Below are 27,171 nucleotides of genomic sequence, written 5' to 3'. Positions count from 1 at the left end.
TGTACACTAAGATGAAGATTCTGTTCTGAATCTCATTCCACATTCTATGCCTCTCTATGGCCTTAACCCAGTGTGCGCTCTTTGATGATTCATAAGATGTTGACTCTGGCAGAACCTCTTGCCAAATTCCATGCATCGATCAGGCCTCTCCCTGGTGTGCATTCTTTGATGGCTTGTAAGACTTCCACTAAAACTGAAACTTTTTCAAACCACATGTATTGAAATGGCTTCTTGCCAGTATGTGTTCTTTGATAGTCCATGAGGTTAGCACTTTGGTAGAATCTTTTTCCACATGGCAAACATTTCTATGGCCTCTTTTCAGTGTGTGTTTTTTGATGTTTCATAAGATGTTGACTCTGACTGAAGCTCTTTCCACATTCAATGCATTTATATGGCTTCTCCCCGGTGTGGGTTCTTTGATGGTTTGTAAGATGATTGCTCTGGCTGAAGCTCTTTCCACATTCCATGCATGCATAGGGCCTCTCCCCAGTGTGTACTCTTTGATGTTTCAGAAGACCTCCACGTTCAATGAAGCTCTTTTTACATACTATGCATCTATATGGCCTCTCTCCAGTGTGGGTCCTTTGATGTTTTGTAAGAAGTTGACTCCGGCCGAAACTCTTGACACATTGCATGCATTTGTATGGCTTTTTGCCAGTGTGCATTCTCCGATGTATAGTAAGACTTCCACTGGCAGTGAAGCTCTTTCCACATTCCAGGCATTTATATGGCTTTTTCCCAGTGTGGGTTCTTTCATGTCTAGCACAACTTCCACTTTCAGCAAAGGTCTTTCCACATTCCATGCAGTTATATGGTTTTTCCCTGGTGTGGGTTCTTTCATGCTTTCGGAGACTTCCATTTTCACTGAAGCTCTTTCCACATTTCATGCATTTATATGGCTTTTCTCCAGTGTGGATTCTTTGATGTGCATAAAGATTTCCACTTTGACTGAAGCTCTTTCCACATTCCATGCATCTATATGGCTTCTCCCCAGTGTGGGTTCTTTGATGCATATTAAGATTTCTACTGGCAGTGAAACTCTTTCCACATTCCATGCATGTATATGGCCTCTCTCCAGTGTGGGTTCTTTCATGCTTTCGAAGATTTCCACCTTCAGTGAAGCTCTTTCCACATTCCATGCATCTATATGGCCTCTCCCCAGTGTACGTTCTTTGATGTTTTCTAAGACTTCCTCTTTCAGTAAAGCTCTTTCCACATCCCATGCATCTATATGGCCTCTCCCCAGTGTGGATCATTTGATGATTTGTAAGACTTCCCCTTAAACTGAAGCTTTTTCCACATTGTATGCATTTAAAAGGCTTCTCACCAGTATGTGTTCTTTGATGGTTCATGAGATTATTGCTCTGGTAGCTCTTACCACATTGCATACATTTATATGGCCTCTCCCCACTGTGGATTCTTTGATGTTTTTTCAGATGTTGACTCAGCCTGAAGCTCTTTCCACATTCCATGCATCTGTAAGGTTTCTCTCCAGTGTGAGTTCTTTGATGGTTCATGAGATGATCACTCCGGTAGAAGCTCTTACCACACTGCATACATTTGTATGGCTTCTCCCCAGTGTGTGTTCGTTGATGTTTCTTAAGAGAGTTGCTGTGGCTGAAGGTCTTCCCACATTCCATGCATCCATATGGCCTCTCTCCTGTTTGGGCTCTTTGATACAGAGTAAGATTCCCACTGGCACTGCAGCTCTTTCCACAGTCAATGCCTTTATTTTGTGTGTTCCCTGGATGCATTCTTTGATGTCTAGCAGGATTTCCAGGATCAATGCAACTTGTAGCACATTGCTTGAATTTATCAGGCTCCTCTCCAGTGTGGATTTGTCCATCTTTAAAAGAACTTCCACTGGCACTGAAGTTCTGCCTAGTTTCCATAATTCAATATGGCTTCCTGAAAGTCTGGGATCCCTCAGGCTCACTAAGGCTCGTGCTATCTTTTTAGATTGAAATCATGCCTACATGGATGCTTCTATAATATTCTGCACATTTCATTTGGTCTCTGTGTTTTCTACACTTTGTGTATTTGTTTCAACTGTCTTTTGGTGAATTATCACACTCTAGATCCCTTCCCCAGCTCCTTTTTGTGCAGCCTTCTGGAATTAAGGGTTATGACCTCCAGTACCATCAGAAATTTAGGATTGTTTTCTCATGTTCCTCACTTGGTTTCACTTTTCTCTTTTAATCCTGTTTGGATTTGGAACTATATATTTTCTCACTTTGTGCTCACTTGTTTCTGATGAGAGGACACATAGAACTGCTTCATTTCTATTGTCTTGCCATTCACCTGCTCAGGAAGAAAGACCCAATGAGAACTTGGTTAGGAGATAATGGCTGAAAGTAATGAACTCATTTGAGTACAAGGCAAACGTGGCATTTGCATTTCAGCACCTCCAACATAATCCCTTTTTCTTTTTCAATGCCACTCCAAAAAGCAGCTTTCTTGCAGATTGCATTTAAACACAAGTCATCACATACACTAACATTTAAGTGAGCCCTATTCTCCCTAGGTAGCTTGGCAGTGAGAAAGGAAAACTAATTTTCAAGGGTGCTGCATGCACAGTAAATGTTCAGATCAAGGAACCTCAGAGGAAGCAGGTTCCATCTATCTTATGCAACACCTAAGAGAAACAAATTGGGATAGCATACAAAAACACACGTGCACAGACACACAATTAAGGTGATGGACCACAGCTTGGTGAACACTGCTTGAACACCACTTGCTCTTTGTTTTTCCCTTTAGCTTTACCTGGTCAGTGTCACGCTTCTTCAATTCCCTTTGCTATTTGAAGGTTGCTCTCCCCGCCTAATGCTCCATTATTTTACTGAAAAGGCCAACCGATGCTCTTGAATCTTCCTCTCCTGCAAAGCACCAGCTTGGGGACAGTGGTAAAATGAAAACGTGAGGCTGGGCAGCTGATTCCACTGGGGAATTGCCTAAATGCAACTTCCTCTAGTTCGCTGCCTGTATGGAATGGGGATTTCGGTGTGGATTTATGGACATTTCACCAAGCATTCCACCATCTCCTCAAAAGGATGTAGAAATAAAGCTCGTGTGTGTTCTACTGAGAGTAAATCATAAGGGAAAGCAAAAGAGAAAGACAAGAGTTTTGCCACCCTCTGTCCGGTGTAGAAACGAAGCTGAATACTTGCACACCTGGCTGTTCCCACTCAATACCCCTGCCAGGCTTTTAGAGGAGCACACATGCCTGCCCCGCTTCACCTCCATAACAGGAAGTCTCTGGGGGAAGATGAAGTCTCTGGGTAGAGACCTGTTCTCCCCTGCAGAGGAAGGCAGGACACGCTCCAATGGAGCAAAGCTCAGGGAGCCAAGGTTCCATTTGGATGCCAGGAAGCACTTCCTGACAGTCAGGACCCTGAGGGTGTGGAATGGGCTTCCACGAGAGGTCGTTGAGGCCCCATTGGTGCGCGTGTTCAAGGATAGCCTGGACGTCCACATGGTGGGCATGCCATGAGCGGAGCTGGCTGGTGCCGGAGGTCAGACTAGATGGCCCGGGAGACCCCTTCTGACTCGCTCTGTTTCTCTGTTTCTATGTAACAGCTCGGCGAGGGAGCCCGGCTGGCAAAGCAGGAAGCTAGGAGGCCGCCCCATTTGTACTCAGGCGCTGCGGCCACAAGGTGGCGCGGAAAGCTTTCCAGGACCCGACAGTTAGGGAAGAAAACTTCCACCGCGACGGCGATGCCTGGAATCGCACCCAGCACCGAAAGGGAGGCCTTGCAACCGAGCCGCGGCTGGCCTCACTCCTGGCCTAGGCTCCGAGGAGGGATCCCTCTGGCACACACGGGCTCCTTTGGGGCCGCCCCCACAGGAGTTAATGCCGGTCCCATATTGGGAGGACCACGTGGTCCAGGGTGGCCCACGAAGGGGGGAATACGAACCCCTCCGCGGTCAGGGTTGCCCCTTCCCTGCGTAGGCGCCCGGACGCTTCTGGAAGGACCCCTCGGGACCTCTCGGCGCCGCCTCGAGCCCCACCTGGGGAGGCCCAGGAGCGCCTGCACGGATTCCCTCCTCGTCCCCCAGCCCGACCCCATCTTGCGCGGCGGCAGGACGGAGGGAGATGCGGCTGTTCAAGGCAAGGGAAGTGCAGCCGGGCTCTCTGCAGCTCCACGCCCGCACTCCGCGCCCATTCCGCCCCACGACCTGAGGAGCAAGATCCCCCCTCCTGCCCCATGCAAGACCCACTCCCCACACAGCTGCTCCAGAACATGCCGGGACTCAAGTCCTCTCCGGGGAGTGCTCCCGAGAAGGGAAGATCGTCCATTGCAAACCACTGGCGCTCTCCCTTCTCCTTCCTTTCCCACCACCCCCACGAGCTCACCTTCTCGCCACGCCGCGGGTTTCTCCAAGCCAGTCTTGCTGCCGGAACGCGTGCGCAGGGCCTCCAGGGAAGCCAAGCGAGCCCCCTGCTGCCCGCCCACTCCGGAACTGCTTTCCTCAAGAGGGCTGGAAAAGCCGGATCCCGAATCGCTCCTGGATGCGCCGCATTTCCCCAGTTGAGCACGGGAGTCTCCTTGATTAGAATAAAGCAAGGAGCGCATCCACCTCCGACAAGTGAGCCCCAAAATCAGGCGTGGCATCGTTTCTGTGCGCCCGCTACCAAAAGGGGGATCCGGAAGATTCTAGAATGGGGCCCAATAAGGGAAAGAGGCCCAGAAATCTGGTTTAGGGGCAAATATATCACTAGGGGTACCTTCATGAGAGTCAGATCCACAGCAGAGGGCCAGGCTCCATTAGAGGCACCCTTGTTTGAATTTCTGAGGATAACGAATGGGAGATGAGATTTATCATTTTTTCAGGGTGAAGAGATGAAAGCTTGCAGAAGTTACATCTTTTTATCTTATTCATTAGGAAAGAATGAATTCTTTATTCTGTTTCTACCCTGCTCTGCTCCCAGCATGGCTTCTGTGGAATTAATAAGGCAGTTCCTACCCAGAGACTTACTCTCTGAAACATTCTCTGGTTTCTTTTAATTTCTGTGGCCTTCTCTGCATGCCCATGTTTGTGTGGGAGATCCTTCATGGGTCCAGAGTCCAGTTTCTGACAATTTCCAGTCATCTTTTAATCTGCTCTCACTGGATGCTTCATGCATACATTAGCCTAACAGAAGGAGAAACTTAAGCCCAGCAGAAGGCATGGCTAATTTTCACCATTAAATCCAGGGAATGTACTCCAGTTACGAGACTTTACTTCCACTTTAGCCATTCTTTCTCCTAAATAATTCTGGGGCTAAGCATTGCTTGAAAACTCAGGTTTGCCTGCCAGAGCTACAGTTCTCAGAACGATGGACAAGTCAGTCACTCTTCCCCAGGATCCCTGGAAATTGTCCCTCTCCATGGGACAAAGAGGAGTCCTCTGATGACACTCAGTACCCCCACAAACGATGGTTCCTGAGATTCTCTGGGGAAGGAAAGACTGTTTGAAGGGGGAATAAATGTGTCCCAAATAGGTGTGAATGCAGGGGGATGCAAGCTGGTCTTTAGAGCAGCAAAGGCAACCCGAGCCCATGTGGTTGTGCAGAGAAGTGCCACACAACACACAGGTGCATGCCCAGCAGGCCTCTCTAGTACGGAACTCACAGGGAACTGTTGGAAACTCTCGAAATGACACCCCTGTTCAAGTCAGGACTGTGACAGGTGGCAGCTGCCAGCAACAAACAAGCAAAATAACGTCTTTTGAGAGGCAGTGGGGGAGGGTCAGTGACTGTCTTCAGGGCCCCTCCAAGTTAAGTGGGGTGCTTTGACTGCCCCAAGACCTCTCCACTACACTGAACCCTTTCCTGAGCAGGGCCAGCATCTGAACAACTGACATCTACCGCCTCCAATTTCAGCTTCCTCTCCCTCTCCTGTGCCCAGCCTCCCTCATCTCCACCGGACCCAAACTCCCCAGTGCCTTTCTATGCCAAGACAAGCTGCTGCCTTTTCCGCTCTTCCTGGCTGGGGGAGTGCCCGCCCAATTCCCACCTTGAGCTCCCCCAGCCACGAGTCTCCTGGTGCCGCCACCCAGCACTCCGCCCCTCCAGTCCCACGCCCCTCTGACCCATTGTGACCTCATGGACAACATTCCTCCAGGCCTTCCTGTCCAGCTAACTAAATACTTCTTGGTAAACCGTGAATTCCTGCAGGGACTATGCAGCAACATTGTAGAGGTGATTGTGTATTCGACAGAATGGCTTGTCTGCTCTGGCTTACAGCTGATGATAATGTTCATCCATTGCTTTCGATGAGGACCTTGAGATCTAATGGGTTGTGAGCTGTCCACGATGTGTCCACAAGCAGCTGGTAAGGCCGGTACGGACACGGAGTGTTCTGCCACATGTCAGGCAGACATGTGTGGGCACACTGTTGTAACATTTGCAACTCCGGCTTTACGGAGTGCTTGCTTCTCTTGTGCTATGGTTGTCCTTCTGGCTTTATAAGTTTGGCAGCCTTGGTGGATCAGCATGCGCCATGTCAATCAGTCTTGTGCCAGGGTCTCCCAGCAGGTGGTGTCAATAACCAGGGACTTGAGAGAGGCTTTCAGTGTGACTTTGTATCGCTTCTTTTGTCCCCCATGCGATCACTTTCTTTGAGACAGCTCACCATAGAAGAGCTGTTTGGGGATGCGGTGTTCTGGCATCCTTGCAACATGACCTGCTCAGCGTGTCTGGGCTTTCATCAGCAGGGTGTGAACTGATGGCAGGCCTGCTCTGGAGAGGACCTCTGTGTCTGGCACCTTGTCCTGTCACTAGATCCTCAAAAGTCTGTGGAGGCAAGTCGTGTGGAAGTGGTTCAGTTGCCTAGCGTGCCTCCTGTATACAGTCCAAGTCTCACTGGCATACATCAGGGTAGTTAGCACTACTGCTCGGTAGACTTTAAGCTTTGTAGCAAGACTTATTCCACGGCGGTCCCACACTTTGGTCAGCAGTCTGCCAAATGCAGAGCTTGCCTTGGCGATTCTGCAGTTGACTTCGATGCCAATTGTCACTGCGCAGAAAAGGGTGCTGCCAAGGTATGTAAATTGGTCCACTGCTTGCAGCTTTTGTCCCTTCACTGTGATGGTGAGTTCTTGGTGTTGGGCTTTCGGAGCTGGCTGATGCATCACTTTGGCTTTCGTTGGGTTGATGAGGAGGCTGAAGTTGTCACATGTGGCTGCGAATTTGCCCATGCTGGCTTGCATTTCCTGCTCTGATCCAGCATTCAGGGCACAGTTGTCAGCAAAAAGGAAGTCTCTTAGCACAGTCTCCTTTATCTTTCTGACAGCCTGGAGTCTTTGCAGGTTGAACAGTTTCCCATCAGTCCTGTATTTCAGACTGACTCCCAAGGAGTTGTTCTGAAAGGCATCTGTCAGCATGGCTAAAAGCATTATGCTGAACAGGGTTGGTGCCAGCAGGCACCCTTGCTTGACACCATTTGTGACGGGAAAGGCCTCTGAAGCTTCTCCGTCATCCAAAATACGAGCCGTCATTCCATCGTGGAACTGACGTACCATCAGGATGAATCTGTCAGAGCACCCAAACTTTGACATGATGCAACACAGACCTTCGCAACTGACAGTGTCAAAAGCCTTGGTGAGATCCACAAACATGGTGTACAGTTCATGATTCTGCTCTTGACACTTCTCTTGGAGCTGTCAGGCTGTGAAGATCATGTCCACAGTGCCACACTTTTTGCAGAAGCCACACAGTGTCTCGGGTAGTAGACCCTGTTCCAGGTGGTCAATCAGGCGATTCAGCAACACACGTGCAAGGATCTTGCCTACGATGGAGAGCAGTGATAGTGCTCTATGATTATTGCAGACTTGTCAATTTCCTTTCCTCTTGTAGAGGTGTACGATGGATGCGTCTTGCAGTTCCTGAGGAATGGATCCTTGATTCCAGAAGGACTGGAACAGCTGAGTGAGTTTGTCGACAAGCACTGCACCACCTTCACTTCCACTGGGATCGCTTCAGATCCTGGGGCCTTGCCACTGGACAGCTGGCTGATGGCCTGAAGGGTTTCATTCTTTGATGGTGGGACGTCCAGGCTGTGGTTGATATCCGCCTGGGGCATTCTGTCAATCGTCTCGTTATTGATGGAGGATGGGCGGTTCAGTACGGATTGGAAGTGCTCAGCCCAACTCTGTAGAATCAGAGTCTTCTCATTAATGAGAGTTGCACCATCTGAGTCCAGGAGAGGGGAGCTCCCTGAGGGCTGATGTCCGTACAAGGATCTGAGGGCTTTGTAGAACCGTTTGGCTTCGTTTCTATCAGCAAACTTTGGGATTTCATCTGCTTCGGCACTCAACCAGGAGTTCTGCATCTTGCAAAGCTTGCTCTGTACAGTCCTGCAAGCGTTGTTGAAGGCATTTTTCTTAGCTGTTGAAAACGGGTCGTTCTGATGAGCACGGTGAAGGCAGTGCTTTCCAGCAAATAAGGCCTTGATCTCTTCACCTTTTTCATCAAACCGGTTTCCTGTGTGAGGGTCCAAGAACCTTTAGTGCAGGAGAGTGTACAATATCCTGGAAGTGTTCCCAGTCCTTCTCAGCATTTTCCTCTAATTGCAGCTCTGAGAGTTGGTTGTCAAGATCTTCTGCTAGTGAAGCTGCTGTGTTGGGGTTCCACAGTTTACTGACATTGATCTTTTTCATCACAGATTTGTTTCCCTGCAGATGTCTCTTAGGCTTGATGTAAAGGCTTAATTTGGAGATGATGAGTCTGTGGTCAGTCCAACAGTCAAAACTCGGCATGGCCTTGGTCACCCTGACATCCTGTCTGTCTTTCCTCTGCATGATGACATAATCAATGAGATGCCAGTGCTTGGAGCGTGGGTGCATCCAGGACATCTTTTTGCGAGTGGGCAGGCAGAAGATGGTATTAGTGATGATCAGATCATGAGCCGCACATGTCTTCAGTAGTAGTAGGCCATTGCTGTTACATTTGCCAATTCCATTTTTTTCCAGTGATGCCATCCCAGGCAGAGTGATCAGATCCTACTCTCGCGTTGAAATCACCAAGTAGAATCAACCTGTTTGTGTGCTTCAAGGATGAGAGTAGGGCATTGAGATCATAAAACTTGTCCTTTACTTCATCTGGATTCATCATTGTGGGTGTGTAGGCGCTGATCAGTGTGGCTTGCTTTCCTCTCGGTAGTGGGAGATGCAGTATCATGAGTCGTTCATTCACGCCCTTGGGAAGACTTGCAAGTATGGGGACAAGATGATTCTTAACTGCAAAGCCAACTCCACATTCACAACGTTCGTCACTGCTATGTCCACACCAGAAGAATGTGTAACTGCCTTCTGTTTCTGTGAGCTGACCTTCGCTGGCTAGGTGAATTTCACACAGGGCCGCAATATTGATGTTAAATCTTGCGAGCTCTCTGGCGACCAGGGCTGTTCTTCTTTCTGGTTGATCTGCTGAGGAGTTGTCTTGAAGCATGCATACATTCCATGTGCCAATAGTGAGTGGTGTTAACTTGTGTTTGCGTTTTGTTTGCAGTGTTGTTGTTTGACTGCATAAGATGGGATCCCCTCCAGCCGTGGTAAGCTGGCTAGGGTTCTGTGAAGCAAACAATGTTTAGGGCACCTTTTCTAGCCCCTTGATCTTGCTACAGAGGTGAGCAGTGCGGACCTAAAGAGGGCTGCTTAGTCACTCAGATAGACACCAAATCCAGCTGTTGCTTCAGTCAGCAAGAAGACGACCATTAGACCTGAGCCGCCTGTGTGCAGGTCCGCGGCTACAGCTTCCAGTGTATCCACACCTGCTGCTTCATCACTCACCCATCGCCACAGGACTTTGAGATGAACTGAGGATGTCAAGACTTGTGCATGGATTGGATTAAAGTGAGGGAGAGGTGCGCATAGTCAGCCTCACTCTCTCTTCCCAGAATCCATCTTGCTCTAGTGGCAGGACAAGAGATGAGATGGTTGGAGGTGGGCTGGGTGCAGTGGTTGACCAGGCGTCTACGTGTCTTGCCATGCTCTTAGCGTGCCACAACACTTGCAGAAACTGCCTTCATGACCATTTGTCCTATTCCAGTAGGTCTCATCCACTCAATCCACCCTTCACATGCTCAGGACAGACAAGTCCCTATCTCACCGAAGGTCTAGACCCAATGGCTACCCTCTACCTGGTTTGGCCAGCCTGTCGAAGCTGTTGCCTGGGGTGTGGCCACTGCACATGCTACAGCTACTGAGAGCCACAGGTGAGAGCTGGGTGACAAGTGGGGACCAAAGGTGGATGAGCTGCCCTAAGAGGACATGACATGCCCCTACACCAGAGGTGCTGCCCCTCCCTGATCACCCCATACACCCCTTACAACATCTTACAAAACATTAAGAATCCACAGTGGGGAGAGGCCATATAAATGCATGCAGTGTGGAAAGAGCTTGTACCAGAGAGATAATCTCATGGACCATCAAAGAACACATACTGGTGAGAAGCCTTTTAAATGAATACAATGTGGAAAAAGCTACAGTTTAAATAGAAATCTTATGAGGCATCAGAGAACTGGCAAAAAGCCATTTAATTGCTTTGAATGAAGAAAGAGCTACAGAGAGAGTCACTCTCTTATGAAACATCAAAGTAAACACCCTGGGGAGAGGCCATATAAATGTGTGGAGTGTGGAAAGAGTTTCTACTGGAGTGATCGTCTCATGAACCATCAAAGGACACATACTGGTGAAAATCATTTTAAATGCATGCAATCTGGTAAAAGCTTCTGTTCACCCAGAAAACTTAGAGCTCATCAAGGAATCCATACTGGGGAGAGGCCCTATATGTGCATGGAATGTGGAAAGAGCTTCTGTGAAGTGGAAGCCTTAGAAAACATCAAAGGACCCACACTGGGGAGAAACAATAGAGGTGCATGGAATGTGGAAAGAGCTTCAGAACAAAATCTTCATTTGATTATACATGATTGTATTAATTGATGTGTCGATTAGGGAAGCTATGATATGCAGATTAGGGGAGCTCCACATGCGAGTGACCACTCCATCTTAGAGTTTGAGATCCGGGGAATGGGTATAAGCGGTACGTCAAGTATTAGGAGTTGGTACTTCCCAAGGCCAACTTCAGTCAATTGAAGGCCTGACTGGTAAAAGTCTCCTGGGAAGGGTACTGCATGGCAAGGGAGTTCAAGATGGGTGGATGGCTCTAGAAAGCGAGGTCTTGGCGCAGGATTTAGTATACAGTTGATTAGGAAAGTGGGGAGGGTGACAAGAGGGATTGGAAGGATGAAGGATCTCCACAGGAAATGGACATTAGGGCAAGAGGAGAAAAGGGTTTATCAGAAGGAGGTGGCATGATGGAGAAGGATTCTTTGCAAGGCTACAGCTGATTATGAGCTGAGACTTGCGAAGAATCTCAACAGCAACACAAAGAGCTTCTACCTTCATGTAAATAGGAAGATGAAGGGGAAACTGGTGGTGGGATCATTTACAAGGGAGGGAGGGTATCTGTGAGCTGATGTAAGAGAAGAGGCACAGATGTTCAACTATCATTTTGCTTCTGTCTTCTGCACAAAGTGGGTTGGGGGAGATCTACCGAGGGACTAGATGAGGCTGGGGTTATGGGGGCCCAGCTTGGAGTCACCATCCTAGAAGGTGAGGAGCTTATCAGGGCCCTGAATGTTATAAATGTGCCAGGCCCTGATGGGCTAAACCCAAGAGTTCTTCAGACATTGGCAGGGTGCTCTCACATCCATTGGCCTTCATTTTGGGGGCCTCATGGAAAACGGAAGAACTTCCAGAGGATAGGAAGGTGGCATCAGTGGTTCCAATCTTCAAAAATGTAGTGCAGGGGATATGAGGAATAATATGTCAGTCAGGCTTACGTCTTTTCTAGGAAAGACAATGGAAAGGTTTGTAATAGGGAAAGGTCTAGAAGCCCTAGATAGGGATTGGAGGTTTGCAAGATTAAGAAAACTAAGATCATGTCATCCGGTCCTCTCACTTCCTGGAAAATAGATGGGGAAGAAATGGAGGTAGTGACAGATTTTATTTTTCTGGGCTACAAGATCACTGCAGACAAAAACTGCAGCCAAGAAATTAAAAGATGCTTGCTTCTGGGGAGGAAAGCTATGGCAAATCTAGACAGCATACTAAGAAGCAGAGACATCAACCTGGCAACAAAAGTGTGTATAGTCAAGGTTATGGTTTTCCCAGATGCAATGTAAAGCTGTGAAAGTTGGACCATAAGGAAGACAGAGCGCTGAAGAATTGAGGCCTTTGAATTGTGGTGCTGGAAGAGACTCCTGCAAGTCCCTTGGACCGCAAGGTGATCAAACCGGTCAGTCCTAGAGGAGATCAACCCTGACTGCTCCTTAGAAGGCCAGATACTGAAGATGAAACTCAAATACTTTGGCCAACTAATGAGAAGGAAGAACTCCCTGGAGAAGAGCCTAATGCTAGGAACAACCAATGGCAAAAGAAGAAGGGGATGGCAGAGGATGAGGTGGCTAGATGGAGTCACTGAAGCCGTTGGTGTGAGCTTGGGTGGATTCCGGGGGATGGTGGAGAACAGGAAGGCCTGGAGGAATGTTGTCAATGGGGTCGCGATGGGTCGGGCACCACTTCGCGACTAACAACAACAAGCCATGCAGGATGGATTCCATAAAAACAGATCCTGCCAAGCAAACCTAATTAAATTCTTTGATAAGGGCTGCAGTGGATGTGGTTCACCTGTGTACTTTACTGTGGAAAGAAATTAAGTGCTAATGAAACTCTTAGCATGCATCAAAGAATGCAGGAAAAAGACAGAGTCTGTATACATGCATGGAATGTGAAAGCATTTCAGTCAACCTGGAAATCTTTCTACAGATAAAGGGACCCAAACGGAGAGGTCATGTATAGAAATGCATGTATTATGAAAACAAATTCAGCTGGAGGAAACAACTTACATTCCATCAATGTACTAGTTGAACTCTAGTGAGTTCCCCAAAAGGGGAAGGAAGAAATTCAAGGGTAATAATTCTTCGTGGGCCCCTGTTTTTTTCTAAAGAGGAGATCCTGCTAGACAATTAGTGCCATGCTGGGGAAAAGTTTGCAAGTGTGTGGGGTGGAAGGCCATATGGATACATGGAATGTGGAAAGAGCTTCAGTGACAGGGGAAGTCTTGTGAACCATCAAAGAACATTGGGGAAAGGCCATATACATGCATAGAATATGGAAACAGCTTCAGTGTAAGTAGAAATCTCACTACACATCAAAGGACTCAAACTAGGGAGAGGCCATATAGATGCAAATAATGTGGCAAGAACTTCAGCAAAAGCCAGCTTGGAAACCATCAAAGAACTCACACTGGGTAAAAGTCTTATTTATTTATTTATTTATTACACATTTATATCCTTCCACGGAAGCACTCAGGATGGCTTGCATAATATAAATTTATGAAATACAATACTAAAACTACAATCATTAAAATATCTAAAATATCTAAAATTTAACATTATAAACTAAACTAAAAAATAAAAAATAGAAAGTGCGACTGAAATAACATGTCTAAAACCCATTAATTGTTAAAATGATGGTTGAATAAAAAGGTCTTTACCAGGCGCCGGAAAGAGTATGGAGCACATTCCATAATCTGGGCGCCACTGTGGAGAAGGCCCTCCTCTGGGTAGACATCCTCTTCAAGGAGGGTTCGAGGAGGGTTCCCGGTGTCCCCGCTGATCTTAAGGGGTGTGACTGCAAAGTCATTCTTGAGCCCACCCACCCCCTGCCTGGCTGTGTTGTTTGTCCCCACATGGCCCACCAGAAGTGGCCAGTGACCCCCTGAGGAAAGCAGATGCTCTACTCTGTCTGTCACATGCCAGATGCATGTGTCTAGCAGGCAACAGACTTCCCTTGCCTCACAGAGTGGCACACTGCCACCACAGTGCCCCTGAGCAGGGAGTCCCCGATGCCCATCACTCACCACTGCCTCTTCCCAATGTCAATAGACAGCTGTGCCTTGACCCTCGTCTCTCCTGCAGTGGCCCCCTGGCCACATCTGGCCCCAGCCTGGGGATCCTGAACAGGCCAGTCCCCCACATCCTCATCAGCCAGAGCCTCCCTAAGTGGAGAAAACCTGTTTCCCACCTCCATGTTGGTGCTAGAAGGTGGAGGAGGCCTCTCCAGCCCTCACCGCCTGTGGCTGACATACCTCCATGTCTCCCCAGCTGTTTCCTGCTCAGTCCCTCTCTCAACCTTCTGTCCGGAGGGGAGCTGCTCCCAGTTTCTCTCCAGTTGTGCACCTGTCCATGGAACCCAACAGCGAGTCTGGAAAGTTTCAGAAGCATTCCTGGGAGCTCAGGCTGGATAACAGAGGGGAAAGTGCACATGGAAGGCATGTCATGAGGAGAGCTGGCTGGAGCCTGGGATCAGACTAGATGGTCCAGAGGTCCCTTCTGACTCACTCTGTTTCTATGTTTCTATACTATTCAGCCTTAGACAGCTGGCAGTTGTACCGGTTAGGGATTTTCTGAGTTGAACTCTAGTGAGTTCCCCAAAAGGGGAAGGAAGAAATTCAAGGGTAATAATTCTTTGTGGGCCCCTGTTTCTTCCTAAAGAGGAGATCCTGCTAGACAATTAGTGCCATGCTGGGGAAAAGTTTGCAAGTGTGTGGGGTGGAAGGTCCCCTCTTCCAGGCTCATTGCAGGACACACATGCAAAAGAGTCCCTGGATCCTGGTTGCCTCGAAGGAGCAGCATCAGGGAGTGCTCAGGAGTGTGTGTCTCTCCAGCTGCGTCCCTGCCCATGGCACTGAGCAAAACTTTCAGAAAGTTTCAGAGATGTTCCAATCATATTCACATAATTATGGAAATGAGAGTGATTTACTGCTATTCTTGCACAGCTCTGTGGAATCCTCATGGGCCAGCATGACAGATCTCCCTTGAGTCCACTGGTGGAAACATCTGATTCAAGAGTTGCTGATGCATGTCCAGAGGCCAAAGGGAAGGCACATCCATGCGTCCTCTGCCACTGAGCACTTGGAGGAAGGTTTAGTGCATGGGGCAACCTCTCATCCCCCCTAGATGCAAAGCCATGGCTGCCCAGGCTCCGTCTCGACTTAGAAAGCTACTGGATCTGGTGCTTGCAAGGGAGATCTTGGTTCTTCTAATCCTTTCTCAAATTAACCACAAAAGCCAGTTGGAGGCTGTGACTGGCAGACCAACAGCCACACCGCTCTTCCTGCTGCTGCTGCTGCTGCTGCTGCTTCACCCCGAGGCCTCCCGGGGGATGCCCAAGGCCAGGTGCCCCTGGAGCTGGGAAAGGGATGAAACTCACCCTCGAAATTACTACAGGCCAGGCGACTATGTCATCAGTGCGGGCATCTCTGCAGAGCGCGTTCAATTCGTGCCGCACACTTTCGACAAGCCTGCCTCTCATGGACGGCTTTGGTAAGTCATCGCATGGATTCACGTGAAGCAGCCTGGCCTGTCTGCCATGTGAACGCAGCCTGTGTTCATCTGGGATCTTTCCTCCAGAAGCAGCCGGGCTGAGAAGGCAGTTCAGCTACACCTTGGGTCGAAATCCAGGACAACTGGTGGGCCCCAGGTTGGAGGGGGTTGCCATTGAGTGTCCCCCAAGAATCCAGCCTTCTCCATTGTCCTCCCATGAGTTTTTCTTTCAGTTGGCCTCGAAAGCCATACTGAACCCCAGTGCTGGGGCATACTTTTTACTGGATTTCTTTAAAACGAATAAAGGACCTCAGTGCTGAAATAAGCTACACAATCAGCTGCACAAAATCTGCCCCTGAATTTGATAGAATGGGATTTGTGGTTGGGCAAATTGGGCTGCGTCTCTGATGGCACCTGGGAAGTGGCACTGGCATAATGCAGAAATACACATGACCTCAAAGGTGACAGCCAACACACTTTGGAATCTTTTGGTTTTATAGCAGGAGGGATGATACTGCCTTTTTCAGGGTTTGCTGCTGCACTCCAGCAGCCATGGTATGTTTGCAATATGATCTTGATGGCCTCTTCCTTTTCAGAAAACAGCTTGAACACCAGGCATTTCTGGCTCCAAACCAAGTGAAATTCTCTGTTGCAGCACCTTGACCATCAGTTTGCTCATGTGGGAGATTGATGTGATGGTCCTTTGGTTGCTGCACTCTTTGCCTCTACTTTCTTGGTGAATGGGACGTATCTTGGATGTTCCCAGTCTGTGGGCCGTGGCTTTATTTCCCATATTTCTTGGAATATGCTTGTTAGGAGTTGGTCTCCATGTTTCTATGTCTCTGCAGGTTGGATTGTTCCAGCTGGAATCCTCTCTACTGCAAATTGCTTCTTCCTTCCAAGTCCTTTCGGAGCAACTTTCACTTCACTTTTTAATATCAAAGGTGTTTCCTCAGCAGATTCCACTTTGAAGCAGTCTGTCCTCTTTTTATCTCCTTTTTATAGTCTTTTCTTTTTTCCTGGTCGGGTAGTTCTCCCCCTGTCTCACAGTCTGTCTTTCAGCCATTCCAACTGAGGTTTGAATTTGCCTTCGGTTTATTGGATGCTCTGGAAGAGGTCTCTTGTCTGCCCCCCCACCCCCCACTTTGGTCATTCTGCTCTTTCTCTTTGCACTGGTCCTCAGAGTTCTTCTTTGGGTCTCTACATGCTAGTCGCTGAAAATTACATTCGGGATTCTTCTGCTCCATTACTTCTCCTTCTCACTTGTCCTTAGCAATGGTGAGTCTTCTTTCTGTCATCTAGGATTTCCTTTCTTTTTGGCAAAGGAAATGTGTTTTGGCATTTCCCCATCATGCTCCCTGGTTTCAGCCCACAGTTCTTCTGGCTCATGGTCAAAGATTCCAGAAATACATGTTATTATGACCTTTTCTGCTTGAATTACAAAGCCTGTCTGATATCTGTATAACCCTTCTAGTGCTGTCCATGTGCATGTCCATGTATAAAGTGGTCTGATGGGCTGCTTCAACATTTTACTCTGCTCTGTTTCTTACTTTGTGTTCCAGACACCCAGGATTGCCAGCTTGTTCTGTGGCGTTATCCATTTCTTTTTGTACAGCTACATAAAAGTTTTCATTTTTGTCGTCTTCAGCTTCTTTGCCTAGAGCATACTCTCGAATCATGGTGCTGTTGGCAGGTTTTCCATGAATTCTGACCAATATTACTTTGTCTGAATTCTTATTATAGCTTTCAATGCACTTTGCATCTGACTGAAAATATCCCATTCTTCTCCTCTTTACTTCACTGACTCCAAATACTGCGGGACTTATCAGTTCTGTTTCTCACTTTGTTGCTTCAACTTTGCCTTGACTGCTACTGCTTGTGTTCCATGTTCCAAATGTGTGTGTTGTGCAGCCTCAGCCCCACCTTTCAGCTCTGTGCAAGTCAGTCTAGGCTTCCTCGCAGCTCTGGTCCAGGTGTGTCACCAGCATCGGGGCTTTCACCTTTGTCCTTTGCTCTGCCCTAGTAGTTCACTGAGTGCCTTCCAGCCTTGGGGTCTCTCCCTCTGGCACCACATCTAGTTTCATTTTGGACTGATTTGCTCTTAGCTTCTTTTCCACTCTCAAGCATCCTCATAACATTAAGGTGTGCATTCAAGAGAGGGATCCAAATTATTAACTGCTTGTAAAAGCAAGCCGTGATTGGCCATTGCCAATCTCTTCATTTTTTTTTTCCAGGGCAGGAAGCACATATTACGAGAAGTTCCTCTCCTTCCTCTTTGCCATTCAGGAGATCAACCAGAATCCCAGCCTCTTGCCCAACATCTCCCTGGGCTACAACGTGTACGACACCTATAATGATGCCAGAATGACTTCCGACGCAGTCGTAGACCTGCTCTCAGCGGGCCCAACCAATGTTCCCAACTACAACTGTGGGAGGAAGAACCACTGGTTGGCTGTTCTTGAAGCACTGGACTCTGACAATTCTGTCCAGATTTCAAACATGTTGGGCATTTACAAAGTCCCTCAGGTGGGATAAGTCTGGGAAGCCTGTTCAGGTTTAGTTGACCTCCTGGCATGTTCTCTCTAGAGGAATCAAAGAATTACCCAAAGAGCTTCAATTCATGCTCCACATCCCATGGTAACAGGCAACACATATCAGCAACAGGGTGAATCACTTCAAATGTCCAGTGGGCCCCATTCTGCACTGGTCAGGCCATAAGGAAGGTGGGGAAAGGCATGAATCATGCACGCTTGCACCACTGGAAAAGGGGGGCAAACCATCAGGAACTGCCATCAACTATGGAAATTCAGGATTGCTCCAAAGTTCAGATAGGGGAGGTGTGGGGAATCCATGTGGGGGCCAAGATCCATCAGGTTCCCTGGGTGCACCATGAGAAGAAGTGTGTGACTGCTAAAGGGGCAGATTCCAACAGGGCTCATCCCAACCCTAATTCTGGCCTTTTAGATCATCCATTATTTCAGTGTTTTGCAACAATGAAACCTGAAACCTTGATGTTTTGATACATAGAAAGTATTGCTTTCCTTGGGATGAGGGTGATTCATATGTAGGATTACATATAATCTCATCACCTGAAGACTGAAACTTTGGTTCTGCATGAAAAAAAACCCCATCTCTCTCCTCCATTCCTCCCAGGTCGTTTATGCCTTTGCCTCTCAGGTTCTGAGCGATCAAGCTCAGTTCCCTTTTCTCTTCCGGATGGTCCCCAAAGAAGGGGTGCAGTACCTGGGGATCGTCCAACTGATGCTGCATTTCAAATGGACAATGGCTGGTCTCCTTGCTTTAGACACCGATAATGGCCACAAGTTCATGAGATCCTTGACCCCTGAGCTCCTCAGGAATGGCATTTGTGTGTTTGTGTCCCAAACCCTCGAGGCAGTGAAAGCAGATTCCTTAATGCTCCGTGCAGGTACATGGAAGAAGTTGATACAAATCAATGTCTATATTTACTGTGCAGAGACCAGTTCCTTCCTCTATGGAATATTCATTGTGCAAATAGCGCTTGAGGGGAGGATGAAACCCATTGTGGGCAAAGTCTGGATTGTCACAGCTATGTGGGACTTTACCCTGGATTTGAGATACATTGGCGTCTACTTAAAGCATGTCCATGGGTTTTTTTCCTTCAGCCTCCAGACAAGGAAAGGGACAAACTATGAGAGTTCTGCAGCTCTCTTCTCGGCTATGGAGGACTTTGTGAATATGTCATTTAATTGCTCCTATTCTGAGCATGTGACATCAGTGAAGATGTGGAAAAGATGCAGAGAGTCCCAGAAGCTGGAGGCCTTTCCCCGTGAAGATATAGAGAGAACCCTGTCCCTGGACAGCTACTTTTCTTACAGCACCATCCAGGCGGTGGCCTGCACCTTGGACGCTGCCTTTTCCACCAGAATCAAGAAGATGCGAGTGGAGGGTGGAGACAGGCTAGAAGTTCCAAGGCTTCATCCATGGCAGGTAGGCTCTTTCCAGTCTTGGAGATTATTTCTGAAAGTAATGCTAAGTTGCTCAGACCAGAATTGTTGCCCTGAGTTGAGGATATGAGAAATGGAGGTCAGATGTTGTACGTTCATGAGGCAAACTCCACTGTATTTCACTCCCCGCTGGTTGCTTTCTAGGTTCAGAGCATTTAGTCCACCTAGTGATGCCACCAATCATACTTCCAAGGATCCTGTCTCGTAATGTCTGCCATCCTGCCACTCTGAAAGAGTCCAAATGCAAAGGGGGAGGCTTTTGTTGGCTGTTGCTTACATTCCTCTAGCTACTCAATGGATTGAGTTTGGACAATACGATAGCACACTCTCAACAGTTGGTTGTGTTGGTAAATGAAGGGTGGCTTTTCCTTGAAACGTGACTTATGTTCTGTGGACCAAGTTGTGATGGACTACTGTGGCAGACAACCTACACTTCACACTGCAGCAACAAATCAGCACTTTTCGTTGGGGGTTGTTTGTGCTGAATCAGCCACAGCTTGTTCTCTTGGCTCAGTTTGGACCACATGATATCCCTGCTTCCTCCATAATCCACATTTGAATGCAACCTCATCCTCTGCCTCTTTGTGACTTTCAGGCCCCCATCCTCTTGCATTAGATGCCTTGCATTGCATCTCTGCATTAAATCCATCACTAGCACCAAGCACACAATAGTTCTCTGAAATCAACCTTAGTTTTCTCCTCCTTAATGATGTTTTGAAATTGATGCCTGAGGCAAGAGATTCCCGTTCTGCCCGATCACACACCAGTCCTAATATTTAAAATGCAATCTTTGGTGAGCCTCCAGAGCAAATGTTCCCAAGTGCAGTTGACTGAAATCCCAGGTGAGTTTGTGGGTGATCACAACCCTGCTGCAGAACTGACAACTTACTGCTTTGGAAGAATTCCCAAAATCTTCCCCTTGAAGTCATTAATATCAGTCCTAGATTCTAAAAGATGTTTGTCAGCCCAATGGGGCCAGTTCTCCCAATTCCTGAAGCAGACCAAGGGTTTCCAGGGATGAAATTGGAATCCTTGTTCCTAACAGGAGACATTCCCAGCCACATGACCCTGCAATCAGCCCCAAGATAAATCTGGGAGATGAAATGTGACTTCTGGTTTCCTCAAAGCTTTTGATTTCTCTGCCATTCCAGCTTCACCCATTCCTGAGAGACCCCCAGTTTCACAATAATTCAATTGACGGAGTGTATTTGGATGAAAATGGAGAGCTGGCAGCCAATTTTGACCTTGTAAACTGGGTCAAGTTTCCCAACTTGTCTGTTTTAAGAATGAAATTCGGGAGCCTGGAGAGACAGAGATCACCTGAGCCCAAATTCACCTTGGATCGAGATGCCATTGTGTGGCCAAAATGGTTCAACAAGGTGAGGAAGAGCCGTGCCTTTCCATTCATGCCATGCATTTCACATCTCTTGATGAGCGTTCAGTTGAGCCAGTGCATTTCATAGCGAGAATGCATGTCCTGGGAGGGAATGCAAGTCACTTCTGCTTCACTGGGTCCGATCCAGTCATAGGACATCAACTGACCACTTGGATGCAGCTCCTCCACATCCTCTGTGATGACATCTTCCTTGGGGGAAGCTGTGAAAGGGCATGTGCAGCACCAGACAGTTGCTAAATCCTGCCCATTACTGTGTATTTGGACTGGCAGGGGATCCTCCTGAGGAAGGAGACAAGGCCCAGCAAAGAGCGTTTCTGGTCATTTTGCTCCTTCCACCTTTGGGGAAGCTCACCAAAGGCCATTGGAGATTTAAGCAGGGCATCTGGGTTTGATGTGCCTGCATGTTCATGTGGCAGAAAAATGAACCCATCATCATCATCCTTGAGCTCTAGGGATAGTGCAGTCCATAGATTATGCCTGTGTCTTAGCAGGAAAACCTGAGCAGAATGGAACAGGGATAGTCCCTGACACAGGAACTATACCTTCCTTATTTCTAAGGAAGGTGAGTGACCATGGCACAATGGCTCCTGCCATCTTGGCTTTTCCCTCATCTGCTCTCTTCTTCGGTCCAGCTTTGTTTCCCCATTCCTCACCATTTTCCTTGATGGTCCTTCTTTCTCCACTCAGCCACTGCCACAGGCCAGGTGCGTGGAGAGCTGCCGCCCGGGATTCTTCAAGGTGGTTCAGGAAGGAAAGCTCATTTGCTGCTATGACTGCGCTCCCTGTGCAGAAGGAACCATCTCTGCCCAGGAAGGTGAGTGACCATGAAGCAAAATGCAGCACCTGGGGAGGTGGGCATTGATGCAACAAGGCAATGTGTGAATTTGTGTGTGATGAGCTCTACAGACATGGTTGATGTGGTTTACCTGGATTTCAGCAAGGCCTTTGACAAAGTGCCACATGATTTCCTGGTTGAAAAATTGAGGAGTTTTTGGATCGACCAATGCACAGTTCGATGGATTAGGACATGGTTGATGGACCAAAAGTGGAGGGTAAATATTAGTGGGGAATCATCAGGATGGTGGGCAGTGACAAGTGGGGTTCCCCAGAGCTCAGTCCTGGGACTGATCCTGTTCAATCTTTTCATCAATGACCTGGAGGAGGGGGTGAGAGATCTGCTGGTCAAATTTACAGATGATACTAAAATGGTGGTGGTGGTGGGTACAACTGAGGAGCAGGTATTTCAAATGCAACATGATCTAGACAGACTATAGAAGTGGGACAGGGATAACAAGATGGTGTTCAATGTAGACAAGTGCAAGGTCTTGCACTTGGAGCATAGGAATGGGCATCACAAGGTACAGGTTAGGGGACAAGAAGCTGGAGAGCAGCACTTGTGAAAAGGATCTTGGGGTGCTGGTAAACTGCAGGCTAAACATGAACCTGCAATGTGACACAGTGGTCAAGGAGGTGAATGCCACCTTTGGATGCATAGACAGAAGCATGGCTTCTACTTTGAGAAAGGTATTACTGCCACTCTATATGACTCTGGTGCTCCCACAGCTGGTGTTTTGTGCTCAATTCTGGGCCCTTCACTACAAGAGGGATATAGCAAGGTTAGAATCAGTGCAGCGAAGGGCCACAAGGATGGTGGATGGATTGCAGGGTAAGCCCTGTGAGGAGAGGCTGAGGGAGCTGGGCCTTTTCAGCCTGGAGAGGAGGAGACTCAGAGGTATGTAAGGGGGTGGCACACAGATGTGGGACATGACCTTTTTTCCTCTGCTGTGGAGGGCAAGACATGTTCCAATGGAGCAAAGCTCAGGGAACCAAGATTTAGGGTGGATGCCAGGAAGTATTTCCTGATGGTTAGAACCCCTAGGGTATGGAATGGCCTTCCATGGGAGGTGGATGAAGGCCCATCAGTGAAGGTGTTCGAGGATAGGCTAGAAATGCACATGGTAGGCATGTTATGAGTGGAGCTGGCTGGAGCCAGGGGTCAGACTAGATGGCCCGAGGTCCCTTCTGACTCACTCTGTTTCTCTGTTTCTAAGTTTCTAAGCCACTGTAGATGGCTTCTCATGGGTTCTTTGGTGCTTGCCCAACATCATGGCAGGAAAACTAAACCTAAAGCACACACAAAACAAAATTCCTCTTTCTGAAGAAGCCCTAGTTTTTGACAACTTCTCTTCCCAAATCTCAATGCATGAAGTCCAATTCTACCATTCAGAAACACAATGTGCGTGGTCACTCCTATCAGAGAATGTCTGTGCATGTCCGTAAAGATGAGAGTTTACTGAGATGTGAACAAGCCATTTCTTCTGTGCTTCCCAGATGCAGAGCATTGCACCAAGTGCCCAGCCGATCAGCATCCAAACAAAGACCGAAATCAGTGTATCCCCAGGATGATCACCTTCCTGTCTCATGAAGGTTCCCTAGGAATCACACTCACTTCCTCAGCCCTGATCCTATCCTTTATGACAGGATTTGTGTTAGGAATCTTCATTAAGTTCCTGGAAACCCCCATAGTGAGAGCCAACAACCGGGACCTCTCCTACATTCTCCTTGTCTCCCTCCTGCTTTCCTTCCTGTCCTCCTTCCTCTTCATCGGCCAGCCAAGGAAGGTGACCTGCCTCCTCCGACAAACGGCCTTCAGCATCATCTTCTCAGTGGCCGTCTCTTCTCTCTTAGCCAAGACCATCACTGTGGTGCTGGCCTTCCTGGCCACCAAGCCAGGGAACATGGCAAGGAAGTGGCTGGGGAAGAGTTTGGCTAATGCCATTGTCATCTTGTGTTCCAGTGTCCAAGTAGTTCTCTGCACCATCTGGCTGGGAACCACTCCACCCTTCCCTGACTCTGACATGCGATCCCAGGCAGGGCAGATCATCCTGCAGTGCAATGAAGGCTCTGTGGTCATGTTCTATGCTGCCCTCGGCTACATGGGCTTCCTGGCTGCCATCTGCTTCACGGTGGCCTTCCTGGCCAGGAAACTTCCTGGGTCCTTCAACGAGGCCAAGTTGATCACCTTCAGCATGCTGGTGTTCTGCAGTGTCTGGGTGTCCTTTGTGCCCACCTACCTGAGCACAAGGGGGAAGTTCATGGTGGCCGTGCAGGTCTTCTCCATCTTGGCCTCTAGCGCTGGGCTGCTGGGCTGCATCTTCCTCCCCAAGTGCTACATTATCCTCCTGAGGCCTGACCTGAATTCCAAGGAGCATCTCATGGTGAAAAGCAAAGCATACATTTGATTTCTTTTGTAGCCTGGATACTCTTCTATTTCTTCTGCTCTTTTGATCTCAACAAGGGCGGCAGGTGTTCTGTTTTTAACTTGTTTTGCATTCTCGTCCCTCTAAAACATTTAGGAATTCCTCCTGAGGGTGCAAAGGTTGAATAAATGTTTCCTTGAATGTGTAAGTGCACAAGTCTTAGAATCCAGTCCTGGCACTCCTGCAAGAATGGTCTCTCTGATTTGTGGCTGATTTCACTCTCTGGGTCCAAGGCCCACCTTGCAAATCTATTCACCCTCCTAATCTCCCCACCCCTCAGGGAGAAGGGTAGCAACTTGGCAAAGGGCCTTTTCTGCTGCAGCTCCCCATCTCTGGAACTCCCTCCCTAGAGAAATCCAACTGGTGCCATCTCTATTTTCCTTTCGGCGCCAGACCAAAACACATCATTTTAGGAAATTTGTAACATTTAGCCTGTACACTGTGGCCCTTTTTAATTATTTTTATACATATCTAATTTATTATGTTTTAATTGATTTTAATGTGTTTTTACTCTTGGTATGTTTTATATTGTAAGCTGCTTAGAAAGGTCTCAGCAATTATAGTCGGCCTATAAAAATATGTAAATAAAATAAAATTATAATAAAAACAGCATCTCAGTTTCTGCCTTCAACCAGGAGGGAGCAGAACTGCCAGACAGGTGAATCCCAAACAACTATCTTTGAACCCGTTTCATAGCTTCATCGTAGCTCACATAAGCCATGGAGAAAGGGTTTTCTGGGAGTGTCCAGAGGGGCATTATGGTTCTTCAGCTTGAGGGTTAACAGAGGAATTCTCCTCTGCTCCAAACAGAAGTGTTAGCAGTGAGTTAGCAAAGGCTGTGGGACTGGGAAGAAAGCGGGGCAGCGATGAAACAGAAATGCCTAACTCAGATACAAGTCTTCATGTATTTATGGAAAAGCTTTACATACTGCACCATTTTCCATGTTGGTGGAGATTTTGAAAAGGAAAGTGCTTTCGGGAGGTGACAAGAACAGTGGAATGAGGGCACCTCCTTACATGGTGCCAGATCAGAACTTCAGCCCCTTCTTTTTCACTGGGCAGGTATTGCTGGGTTCTTTCTCGCTCTTAAAACTTTCCTGGCAGACTCCGCACAAGGGCCACCCCACTGACTGCCTCAGATACACCTCCGAGATGGAAGAACCAGCAGTCCCCACTAGCATCATTCAGAATGGATGAGGCTCTTTCACTGGCTCAAAGCCAGAATCTGGGGGACCTTGCCCTCTTATGGAGCCTCTGGATTGGGGATGTCATGTCATCAGAATGCCATGTTGCAGCTGCGGAATCTCCTCTCTGTGTCCTGGCACCTCACATCTTGGGGTGCTGGGCATTGGCAAGCTCCTTGCATGGCATAGCATGCAGACCCCAAGTCTCTTCACTGTTGCCCCCATTGTGATGCCCCCAGAAGCAATAAAGCACCACTGTGGAAGTGCTGAGAGCTCCTTGTATACAGGGACCTGGAGAACACCAAAGCATTGGCAAAGCCCAGTGCCCTGATGAATACTACTGTATATCCAGTGTGGAGAGCCAGTGTGGTGTAGTGGTTAAGAGCATGGGACTGGGACTCAGATGATCTGGGTTCTAATTCCCACTCAGCCATGGAGCCAACTGGGTGACTCTGGGCCAGTCACAGACTCTCAGCCCAACCTACCTCACAGGGTTGTTGTGGGGATAAGATGGAGGAGGAGAATGATGTAAGCTGCCTTGAGCCCTTTGTAGGAAAAAGGCAGGATATCAATCAATCAAATATCCAAAGTATTCTCAGGTGAGCAGAGATGCAGGAGGTGGCTGCTGGGTGCTTTGCTGGGATACCAAGCGGAGAGTGGCAAAGGACATAAGCAAGCTCTGAGGTTCAAATGAGCATCTGTTTCCCCCAGGTCAGCCTGGGCTTAGCAGAGGGCGTCTTAGCCTACAAGAATGAAGCAGGTACCAACATGGGAATATTTGCAGCAGCTCCTGGGGACTTATCTCCCTGAAATCCTCCTTGGCTGGCCTGACACAGGTTATATTTCTTCAGCTCTTAGCTTTTATTTCATGATTCACATCTTTCTGTAAGTTATGAATCTGTCAGGCTGTTCACAGAGCAACCTGCAGAGTTTGGAAGGAAAGGCCTATGCCAGAGGAACTCTGGCTGTAACTCAAGGGTGTTGCTGTTTCTCTCTCTTCTCCTTTCTTCCTTTTCTCCACATTCTTTCTTCTTTCTTTGGAAATCCACACTACCCTTCTTTCCAGGCAGAGGTTTTGACCAAATTAGGTCCATGTCCTGGCATGCAAAATGCACAAATTGCACCAGGAGAAGGTTTTCTTTTATGGATTGATTCTCGAGAGTAACTAGCTGCCAATAAATTGTTCCACAGGGCACCCTTTAATAATTTTGTCCTTCAAAGGGTTACAGGTAACAAAGTTTACATTTTCTAAGAGGATACAGAAGTGAAAAGTTACACTGGTGTCATCGTTCCCACATGCATTCCAAGGCAGAAAGAAGATTCCATGACGGAGGCGGGGAGGATGGGCTGCTGTTCCAGAGATGGGAGGAGGATGTGGCAGGTTGGTGTGAAGGGCGGTTGGTTTGCGTTGCTGTTATCCGAGAAGATTAACTGGCCCTCTCTGGAATGGGGCCTGATTAAGCACAGCTACATTTCAAGGATTCACACAGGCCAATTTCAAGAAAAGGAGCTTTCCTCTAGCCCAGCTGTGTGCCAAGGTTGACCTGATCTTCCCTGTGGAAGTTATGCCTATTGATATGTACATCTGAGGGTGCAAACATGCCCCAGCCCAAGGGCATTGTGGATTGCTGCCCATTCTGGGTATGTGTCCAGTCATGGGGAGGCTTTGGACCAAATGAATATTTCTACATATCCAAAAGTGCTTCTGGCAAGTAGATTTTTTTGACTTGGGAGAATACCTGGTGGAGCTTCTCCTCCTGGTGTGACTCTCCTCCAATTCCACCAGAATTGTCCAAGTGCCACTTCCATTCACCCGCTCCAAAGTCAGCCGTGCCATAGGACAGAAAGGAAGAGGATGTGTGGCTGGTGTCAGCCTGGCTAACTGCAGAACTGTCCAGCTGAAGTACAAGTCCGAAGGAGCCACGTAGCCATGGCACCCACACTGGCCCAAAGAATCCCCCCACCCACATCTCC

At 48.1% G+C, this 27,171-nt stretch overlaps 1 protein-coding gene across 1 annotated transcript in view; it reads right to left on the bottom strand.

Annotated features, from left to right (window-relative positions):
• Positions 1-305: 305 nt before the first annotated feature.
• Positions 306-27,171, bottom strand: part of LOC123018031 (zinc finger protein 850-like) — a 50,937-nt gene continuing 24,071 nt past the window's right edge. The window contains exons 2-3 of the mRNA XM_044419764.1: positions 686-1,726; positions 306-517 (exon numbers count right to left, since the gene is read on the bottom strand). Coding sequence (XP_044275699.1) covers positions 306-517; positions 686-1,726 — 1,253 coding nt within the window. The remainder of the gene's footprint in view (positions 518-685; positions 1,727-27,171) is intronic.

Source organism: Varanus komodoensis, unplaced genomic scaffold, assembly GCF_004798865.1.
Source record: "Varanus komodoensis strain SLA01 unplaced genomic scaffold, ASM479886v1 scaffold108, whole genome shotgun sequence".
NCBI lineage: Eukaryota > Metazoa > Chordata > Lepidosauria > Squamata > Varanidae > Varanus > Varanus komodoensis.
This window is presented reverse-complemented; position numbering and strand designations above follow the sequence as displayed.